The 10,943-nt window shown below is 46.9% G+C and overlaps 1 protein-coding gene across 4 annotated transcripts in view; it reads left to right on the top strand.

Annotated features, from left to right (window-relative positions):
* The first annotated feature begins 342 nt into the window (after window positions 1-342).
* DNM1L (dynamin 1 like) overlaps window positions 343-10,943 on the top strand; it is a 33,905-nt gene continuing 23,304 nt past the window's right edge. For 2 of the 4 annotated variants that reach the window (XM_083181313.1, XM_083181311.1), the window contains exons 1-3: window positions 343-617; window positions 4,910-5,057; window positions 8,623-8,661. In XM_083181313.1, coding sequence (XP_083037439.1) covers window positions 516-617; window positions 4,910-5,057; window positions 8,623-8,661 — 289 coding nt within the window. In that variant the 5' untranslated portion in view covers window positions 343-515. The remainder of the gene's footprint in view (window positions 618-4,909; window positions 5,058-8,622; window positions 8,662-10,943) is intronic. The other 2 variants (XM_083181312.1, XM_083181314.1) reach the window with 2 other exon arrangements.

The following is a 10,943-nucleotide window of genomic DNA, read 5'->3' as shown; positions in this document are numbered from 1 at the left end:
AATGTCACTGTCAGGGACCTTTCAAAATAAAAACAGAACTTCCTGGTTCACCTGACGTGTGAAGTACTTCCGGTCTCCTGTCTGCCACACAGCGGCAGACATACTTCTTGTGGGCAAAGAAACAAAATGTAGCCGCAGGACTGCTATGAAGCTCCACGTCTTTCTGTTCATTACAGTGTGCTATCACTCCATGCATCAGCACATACAAACAGAGCGGTGACTCCGTTTTGTTGCGTTACATTTCTACCCGCCTCAAATCTGTTTTCCCAAATGAAAGATGGCCGCCGGTCACGGATTCCCAGCGACGCATGGGTACTACATTACCCGGCAGCCGCCGCCGTCCTGCGCATGCGCGCCCGATCTTCCGCGCCCTCCCGCAGCAGCATCAGTCCTCCTCACTGCTGCAAGGGGCTGCGGGCCAGGTGAATGGTTGCTTAGTGGTGGTGCCGGCGGCAGAGAGAAGCGGCCGCTCCCCCCCAACCTCCTCCATCCATCGCCCGCCACAGGCCGGAGACATGGAGGCCCTCATACCGGTCATCAACAAGCTCCAGGACGTCTTCAACACCGTTGGAGCCGACGTCATCCAGCTCCCCCAGATCGTGGTGGTGGGGACCCAGGTGAGACTGGGGGGCTACTGTACCCCGACATCACGGGGTACATTAAGGTGGCATGTACATTGTGTGTGTGTGTATATGTATGTGTATATGTATGTGTATATATATATATATATATATATATATATATATATATATATATATATATATATATATATATATTCTGTATCTATAGCTCACACACCATTATGCTAATGTAGACATGTAAGTTGGTGTAGTTCCCACCCTTGTCTGCAAGGCACAATGATGCTGGGCACACACACAGGGCGATACATCGGTGGAGGAGTGTGTCAGCGATACGTTTGAATGACGCTGTTAACTGACGTATCGCGCCGGCCTTGCAGCTCAGCCAATAGCTGATATATTATTGTTACCAGTTATTTATTTAGCGCACACATATTCCACAGCGCTGTACAGAGAATATCTGAACATTCAGTCTCTGCCTCAGTGGAGCTTACAATCTATATTCCCTACCACATGTACACGCACACTAAGACATTCTAGGGTTAATTTGTTGGGAGCCAATTAACCTACCAGTATATTTTTGTATTGTGAGGAGTACCCTGAGGAAACCCACCCAGGAATGGGGAAAATATACAAACTGCACACAGTTATGGCCTTGGTGGGAATTGAACCAATGACCTCAGTGCTGTGAGGCGGTAATGCTGACCACTACACCGTCCATGCTGTACTTGAGGTTTTGGTCATCTGTTCTGAACACTTTGATATGTTATATTGAAAGCCCTGATGTCCCATTAATGGAATGAATGAAACTTCAGTTCTTATAGAATTATTATTAGTACTAGGTAGGCTGACACTGAAGAGGTGGACGTCCTAAGAGTAGCAGTGATTTCAGTGTTATGCATTTCCCTGTGTGTATTGTGTCTATATACTCCTATAGTAAAGGGGTGTGTGCTTTTTCCAAGTTGTAGTTACAGATACGCAGCGGCGTCTGGTACCTTATTCACGAGAATGTAGCCCATCCATTCCTTGCGTTCGCTAGACACCACTGAGGCATGAGGTACGAAGTGCCCCAGTGTTGTCCCGAATGAATGAGCAGAGTTATTCGCTTTGGTGGCTTGATTGGATGGATTTCAGGATTACCCATTTAAACCTGAATGTCCCAGGGTCCTGCTTTGGATAAACTAGTTGCTAATATGCGTCAGGCTTAGCAGTAGATGCCTGAGTACGAGAGGCTACAGAACACTTCTCCCTGGGAGCAGAGGAACTGCTGGGTCCTGCAGGCGAGGATTCCTCATTAGACACAGTGCTCATGACCCTCACAAGGTTATTCTGTCGCCCCATGTGTGCATAATCCTACAGTTGTTATTATTATTATGGCATTTGTAACGTTAGGTTTTGTCGTATTAGCTTTTTAACCTGAAATAGATTACTTTCAGTTTATACCATTAGTTCTCTCTTCCTTCCTTTATGCTGAAGTCCACATGGGAGCACATTGATCATAATCTGATAGTTATGGTTACAGATTACTTGCCTGTTACCCCGTACACCCGGTCTTGTGCCCCGCGCGACGGTCTTACTGGTTGTTGTAGTTGATATGCTCCATGTACAACGCTCTATAGCATGACTGCAGTTACAGAACAACATGTATTAATGCTAGAACTTCTCTCCTGTGTAGGGTCAGGAGTATCGTAGGACTGGGGGCAGGTGTGTAACAGCGTGTATACACCGGTATGCCGTGGGCACAGTCACCGCAATATCTCCGGACCAGCATTCATAGTGTTATGTATCGCACCCAGTGCAGGCTGTTTATTGTGTCGTCTTGTTTATAGTGGTGATCATGGGACTAGGAGCAAACGCAAGACACGTGTGATAATCTGTTTCTGGCCTGTCAGATTATCTGGTTCTTGTCAGATTGTAGCAGTGCGGTTCTAGGCTCATTCTTCATTTGTTATGTTTGTATCGCTGAGGGCCTGGACCTCTGCCAGCAGATCAATTCACTTTATTGTTTGCTCCACTTCCTATTTTCAAACCACCTGGACCTTTTGTATACAGTACTCCATTCCTTTCCTCACATCCTGACACGTGCAGCCCTGTCCTCACTGACACATCACTCATCTCCAGATATACTCTGTGCTGCTGGGGACTACTCCTCCCACTATATAACTCCCAGCCTGTGGCTTCCTGCTGCCTCCATTCCCCTCCTCACATCATGTCACATGCAGCCCTGTCCTCACTGACACATCACTCCTCTCCTGACATACTCTGTACTGCTGGGGGACCCTGCTCCTCCCACTATATAACTCTCAGCCTGTGGCTTCCTGCTGCCTCCATTCCCCTCCTCACATCATGTCACTGCCCCTGTCACATGCAGCCCTGTCCTCACTGACATATCACTCATCTGCTGATATACTCTGTGCTGCTGGGGACCCTGCACCTCCCACTATATAACTCTCAGTCTGTGGCTTCCTGCTGCCTCCATTCCCCTCCTCACATCATGTCACTGTCCCTGTCACATGCATCACTGTCCTCACTGACACATCACTCCTCTCCTGATATACTCTGTGCTGCTGGAGACTCTTCTCCATCCACTCATGTGAGATATAGCTATTTGACCGCACTAAGTTTAACAGTGCACAGACAGGGACATTATTGGAAACTGATGGAAAAGGAAAAGGCTATAGTTGCCAATGGCAGCCAGATATTTTCTAAACTGCATGTGATCATTATCCAGACTTCCGAAGCCTGAAATAGTTTAGATGGTTTCTGATCTGTGAGGAAACCTAGTCTCTGTCATACTGGATCACAACGGGGAGGGGGGCCTGACTGATAAAGTAGAGGGGGCTATCGGTTGGTAGAGGGCATGGTTTATAAAGGCTACTTGTTCCAGGAAGCCGGATCAGACCCAACATAGAGTATATTGCTGCCCAAGAATGAAGGTATTTTTCCCATTTGTATTTGCCATCTGTTAATGCGCAGTGTTACCGCCACCTCCCCATGTACGGGACTGACTGACTCCGCACTGATGGCTATTTCCCCTTTTGATGATGAATCTTTAGCTGATTTCATTCATCTCCACACCAGGCCCAGTATGGCTGAGGACTGGGGTCCCACTGGCTGCTGCCCTGTGACTCTGCTCAGCTGGTACTGGGATAATCTTCCCTGACATCACAACCCTCCTGTGAGCATCGGAAGGAGGAGAGTTTCAAAATCAAAACTGGCAGCCGGCTCTTGATGCACAGAGGATAGGTGTTGTTTCATTCTATTACGGTATTTCCCTCATCTTGTGTTAGTTTCCTCCTTCCCTTTTTTTGTCTTTTTAAACAGAAGTGTCAGCCAGACACGAGCATTTGTCCCCATACGATTCCTGCACCGATGTCACCGGCGACTCGCATCGCTTCTTTCCCATTGATTAGATGTAGATGCTCTAACTTGCCCCATTGTTGCTTAGCCATCCTCACCTCAAACTGTCCTACATGCTGACAATACTCTGTACTGCCTTCTAATGCTCTCATTGGCTGCAAATCGCTCCCGCCCAGACCTCAACTGTGCGGTGCACTGATACCAGATAATCTAACACAGCCTTTCTAATATTCGAGCTGATCAGCTGTGGAGAGTAAGGGCCAGAGGTATCAAGCTTCCACAGGTGTTAAACCCAGCCTGTAAAATGACAGTTAGGGGCTGATTGGCTGGCTGTTTGTCACTCTCCATTTTAACACCTTTCGAAGCTTGATGCGTCTGCCCCTATGAAAGTCTACAATCTGCTGTTCAATAAAATTATGTGAGTCGCACCGTGGTAAGTATCGCCACCTCACAGCGCTGGTTTCCAGAATTTAATTCAGTCTGTTCTGTGTGGAGTTTACATGTTCTTCCTGTACTTACATGGGTTTCATCTGGATGCTCCAGTTTCTTCAACGAACCCTAAAACAAAGCAGGATGTGTAATTGGTGTATGTTTTTATTGGGTGTGTGGTATGGCGGTCCGACTGGGGGATCCCAACGGTCAGTATCCCGATTTCGAAATCCCGACAGGGGGGCGTGCCCAAAGAAGCCCTTTGCTTGCAACAGGTTCTATTCTCCCTCTATAGGGGCCGTGGACCCCCACAAGAGAGAATATACCCTGTCAGTCGGGATCCCTTGTCGGGCAGTCATCCGGCATCCGTTTGTATTAGAGATTGTAGATCATATTCTCAAATGGGGATGGAATATTAAATATACTGTTAAATATTCTCTGTAACATATTCTCCCCATCGTATTTGGCTCAGTATGGCTGAAATACGCAGTTTCTCGCTGTATTGGTCTTGTGCTAAGTATCCTATGTTTCCTCTTCTATAGAGCAGCGGAAAGAGCTCCGTCCTGGAGCACTTAGTCGGCCGGGATCTTCTTCCTCGAGGCACTGGTATAGTGACAAGAAGACCTCTGATCCTACAGCTGGTGCACGTCGCCACGGATGACCGCCGTAAAACCTCCGGAGAAGAGAACGGTACGGTCACAAATATAACCAAACGTGAGATTTTCTTTCCTTTGCACCACTTTTCTGGATTGTGTCAGAAAAGTGGTACAATCCAGAAAATTGAATATTTAGAGTAGGGACCTGGTATGGACAATGATGCATGCAGTATGAATTTAATGTTTTCGTAGTACCGGTTGATCAGAAATTGTATTGTTGCCGTTCGTTACCTAGAGAACCGTTTAGATGACTAAAATATGCAACACGTGTCCCATACATATGATTCATTAAATGGAGAGGTCGCAGAACCTGAACAAGCCAATCTCAGACACTCATCATCCTCCGCATTCTGCATGATGGGAGGTGTAGTCTGAGCACTCTCGGGATGGACGTCTTCAGTATAACTCCTAGTATCAGGGCTCCTTGTTTGTGGTTTTCCTCTAATTGATGGAACATTTTTCAGCCTTAGAGCCAGTGTCGCAGCTGCAGAGAACACATCAGACTTCCAGTAAGTGCACCGCGCAGAAGTCATTATTCAGACATTGCTGGCAGCACGTCAGCATCTGTCCGAAATCTCCCCCCTGACGGAGACGAGGCGTTGTGTATTTGTGATCAGTGAGGGGACTGATACGTTCACACACTGCAGTGTTTTATTAAAGTGGTGGAATCAAACAATGCTCTGAGAAATTACTCACACAGATATAGAAATGTTGTAGACTTCGTTAAAGCGGTCTTGATGTCAGGTTGGTGCCTGCACTCTCTACAGAGTTGATTCCTCCTCGAGGTTTGGGATCTGATAATGGAACGCTGCTTTCACCAATGAAATGTTCTACGTTGGGTATATTGAAATATCGCCAATGATTAAAAAAGTTTCAGCCACTAAAGTCATTGCTTGGGATGTGGAAGTCAGGAACATTCTGACCGCATACCGGGTGACCAAGCGATAGGACTCCTAAAACTGTGACTCTATGGTCGGGATGAGTGCAGTTTTCTATGGTCCTTTGCCTCCTGTAAAAAGTCTCCTGGCCACCCATCAGTGTTACAATCCAAAGAGACAGCTGAAAGTAGCCACAGACCTGCGCCTTCCCTGGGGAGTATTTTGAAACATTGGCGTTCCCAATCACGGGTCTCAAGGCACTCTACAATCCAGGTATTAAGGATAGCCATACTTGAGCACAGGTGACATAATTAGTACCTCCCAATTATTTTGATTTAATCACCTGTTCTCAAGTATGGATATCTTTAAAACCTGATCTGTAGGTGTGTCTTGGGTACTGTGGTTGGGAACCTCTTCTCTACCCTCTTGCTTGCTTAGGTGTTACTTGATGGTCTGACTCCCTGTACCTGCCATCTACACCTCACCTGTGCACCCATGTTTGGTTCCTAGGAATTTGTGTCCCAAGACCAGGTTACCCCGGTGATCCACAGTTATGTCTTTGCCAAGTGCAAAACCAAGCTAACCATGGGACAGTTGTGCCTCCTTACAGCTAAAGATACTGGTGCCCAGCACACTGAGCCTGAGCAGTCAGCCCTTCTTATTGCAGGCACATTATGGAGCAGCGGCAGGCCAGGTTTGCAGGAAAGCAGTTTTTATATTTCGCCTTTGTCCGTGGCTGTAGGTGGGGTCGTTGAGATCTGAGGAAGCAGCAGGAGGTTAGAACACGGAGCAGCCAGTTCTCGCCTGTGCGCTAGGTTTGTGCTGATCGCATGGCTGTGGTTCCTCTCAGAATGGGAACCGCACACCTTGTCCTGAATGGTTCTCTGCTTACTCCAGTGCCTCCAAGCTATGTGCACACCGGCTGTAATCATTCCCTTTGTTCCATGATTGACAACTGAACAGAGGATTGCAGATCTCTATAGCAAATGCCGTTGCAGTGAACGTGACTGTCTTTCAGCGGCAAGGCGGGTGATGGAGCAGCACATACATAGAACATTCTCTGCTTTCCTCTATCCGCGTTTATTGTGTGAGGTTCTGCTTGTTCCCTGCTGCTGTTTAATGAGCAATCTGTGCGGACCAGTGCCCTCTGCTGAGAACACTGGCGATCTGACTAGATGACTGCACGCAGTCAAGATCTAGTCAGGCAATGGCGACATGTGGGACCACGCATCTCTGTCGCTATGGGGTGTATACACATGGGGTGATGTGTGCTTAATTTCTAAGCAATCTAGTCAGATTACTTAGAAAGAACACCTGAAAGCGCTCCGCGTGTGGGGCTTCAGTCCAACTGGTCCAGAGCTGCATTTCCTGACTGGTAACTCAACCCATGTTCACCGAAACTGGCTCTTCCCTTAAACTAAGACGACCAGTAGATGCTCATCTCCTGCTTATTGCGTAATATTGTCTTGCTCCAGTAAATAACAGTCTGCCCCACTTGTCTACTAACTCCCCTTACATCTGGGTGTCCCACCTAATATACCAAACTTGGCTGCTGTATCCCCTGGTAATTCTGATTCTGTAGCACAACCTAACTCGTAACTGCATCTTGAATCCACTCTGATTACACGTGGACACATCGGTATTACGAAGGCTCTCCCTCTCCAGTAGGGATAAAAACATTGGTACTCCAGAGGGGAAAACCTTGGAATGGGCACCTCCTAGGTCCTCATTAACTAAATACATTAACTGACCGATCCTAAATTTTGTACAGTAATGTTCAACATGTTGGTGGTTTTGTTCTAGAACCCTTAAATAACTTGTATTGCTATCTATATAAGTCTGTGTCCTTGTGTGTTGTAGCTGTACATATTTGTGTTTCCTTTCCTAAGGGGCTGATTGCCAGTTGCTGATCATCGGCGCCGATTACATTCAACACGGCGATAGAAATAACCGCTAAGCTGTCTGATTTCTATTGTCATTTTTGAAACCACTGGTGGCTTGGTCCCATGATCAGCAGCTCTTAGAACCTGCCCTTAGCAATTCTACCCCCTCGTGCTATTCTTTATAGCGTTAAAAACATAGTATGGTGTTGGAGTGTCGTGGTATATTCCATGATTGCTGCATTATAACCATACCGATCACTGGCATGGCCACATGCAATGAACGCGTTTCTCCGTATTTCCTGTATGCACCTTGTTCTCTGAACAGGGTTGGCCATTCATCAGTGATCTATGGGATTTGAAATAGCTGACAGGATGCTTAGTTTGGGCTTCGGCTCTACAGTCTGTTCCCATCACAACATCGTCCAGTTTAGCCACTGGCACAGGTGGGCAAATTAGAAAAGAGAACTTCAGGACTGAGGCATCATGACATCATCTGTAGTTGATCACACAAAAAATGGCGTCAGTTATCTTCTGCCCCCATTAACCCGGAGGTCACCTTATTTCCAAGAGAGTGTTGGGTGTTGTAGTCGGTATACAGCTGTATATGGCCAGTTGGCCATTATCCAACATGACTCAATCCAACGTACACATGTCCTGCACAGAACGTCCTATGCTATTACACATCTTCAGTATATGAATCTAATGATGTGTTCTAATAGTCTACATCTGTCTGACTTCTCTCTTATGAGGTTGATGGACCAGAAGACAATCTGCTGCTTAATAATTCTTTCTCTTCCTCTCTCCCACATTTGTTTTTTTCCTTTTTGTTTGCTTCCAGAACTGGACTCCTGGAAAAATCCAAGATCCTTAGCCAAAGGTCGCCTGTTTCCACATAACCCCTGTTCTCCTCTCACCTGCATGAGCTTTCAGACACTCCTGGGCTTTTCTATAGGTCACTGGCTGTCTCCTTCCTATCTTGTTGCTTCCAGCCCTCATGCCCTCCTCATGCCCTTTCTCACTGCTTACTGTAGCCTTGGTGTAATACGGCATTGGTTCACTCTTCTGCTTACGCTTTTCCTTGCATATAGGTTTCTTTGTACTTTACGTGCTTCTTTCTTCATTGTCAAACCAGCATAAAGTGTTTTTTTGTTTTGTTTGGGGCAGCGTTTTATAGAAAAAATGGGATTTTATTTTATTTGCACGTTTCATATTTGTTTAATGAGTGTCCGGTTTTGCTGGTTAATGATTATAGCAAGTATCGGTAAGTGGCATTGTATGTAATATTTGCTAATTATCCAGCGTTCTCAATATTTATACATAGTCTTTATGAATGGGAACATAGTCTACTTGTGTTAGATTCCTTTAGGAGAACTGCACATACCTGTTATATTTTTGGTATGATTATTACCAGTCATCGCTGTAATGTCCATCTCAATGTATAATGCATAACAACTTTTTTTTAGTAATTGGTAGGTTTTCTTTTACCGAGACCAGTTAGGCTGGATACAGACTACAGTGGCCAATAATGAAAGCATATATACTTACCGATCCACCGCTCGTTGTGTCAGTCCTGACATCCAACTGCATGGTCTGTGTATGGCGGTCAGAGGTCCGCTAATACACACAGATGTGTTTTTATATCTGCATGGCTGTGCGGCAGGACCGCCACAGTAGGTCTGTGAATTACGTTGTTCAAACATGTGTATGCTCCTGCAGATAATCTACAGATCTAGTGTGTGACGCTCGAACAAACCATATATGTCTAGAGCTTTGTTACAGCTAGTTCTTCAGATATGTATTGATACTTTTTATACATGGAATTATTGTTGGTTTCTATTGCTGCGTTGGCAGTACAGTTGTCCGATTATACACTGATAGGCATATCGGAACAGAACACTTTAATCTCTGATCAGTGGTCTATGACATCCAGTATACTTTCTTCCTACATGGGGTAATTCCTCTGATTGGGAGTACAGATGTGTCCTACACCAAGCTTTACTATGCTGTGTGTAGTGAGTGAGCTGTTACCAAGTGGTGCATCACAGGGACTTTGTTTAAGTGCGCGCCTTACAGCATAACACCGCTCCACCTGTACCAGTGGTGTGAGGCTGTAACTTAACACGGCTCATGTGATTAAGAGCAACGGAAGGAATACGGTCGAATTATCGACCACACTTAGGTCGATGGTCATTAGGCCGACACCGTTGGGTCGACATAGGTGAAGGTCAACCGGTGTCTAGGTAGACATGGGTATAGGTTGACATAGCGTTAGGTCGACATGGGTTATGTCGGAAGGTCGACATTTTTTTTTTTTTTTTTTTTGACTGTTTTTTGAGCCAACATGTGCCAACAGGCTGTATTTGATTCCCTACCATCTACTAGGGCGTGGTGGGAGTATAAAATAGTGTGCCCGAAGCATGGCGAGGCACCGACAGGCGGGATGTTGCAGCGAGTACGGATTCCTGTAGCATAATGAAGGGAAGTCTCTCAGTGAGCGGAGCTCTCCTTGCAGTTGGCTTCCTGAGCTGACTGAGCAGAGTTCTCGGGATCCCAGCGTGAGTGCGGCCACTGTCTGTAAAAGCTAGGAATTGCTTTTATGGTTGTGTGCTTGCGGCTAGGGATGCCAATCCCGGGGCATTTTTTCAATCCCGGGATCCGGGATTGAAAAATGCTCAATCCCGGGATTGGCATCCCTAATACAGTTCTGCTCCACCCATACCCACCCCCACACCGGCCGACCCGCACATTTACTTACATTGGCGGGCGGCCGGCCGGCCGGGAGTGGGTTCGGAGGTGCACGGTGCCTCCAGGCTCGTGCACCTCCTTAGCAGCCAGGCCGGAAAGGAAGCGGGCAGAGGCAGGCGGGCGACGTGCGGAGGAGACTGGAAGGGGGCGAGACTGGAAGGCTGCGCAGCGTGACCTCTACTGTCACGCTACGCATCGCCGCACGCAGGGGTCAGGATTCGGGAGCCGGGCAGCGTCTGAGCTAGTGCTCAGGCGCTGCCCGGCATTAGACTGCGCATGCGCAGTCTAATCCCGGGATTGGATAATCCAATCTCGGACTTTTTTAGGCCAAATCCCGGGATCCCGCCGATCCCGGGATTGGCCACCCTACTTGCGGCAATCCAGTGTGTGTGTGTTATGTAGAATATTGCACCA

This window comes from Crinia signifera, chromosome 4, assembly GCF_055691185.1.
Source record: "Crinia signifera chromosome 4, ASM5569118v1, whole genome shotgun sequence".
NCBI classification, from domain to species: domain Eukaryota; kingdom Metazoa; phylum Chordata; class Amphibia; order Anura; family Myobatrachidae; genus Crinia; species Crinia signifera.
This window is presented reverse-complemented; position numbering and strand designations above follow the sequence as displayed.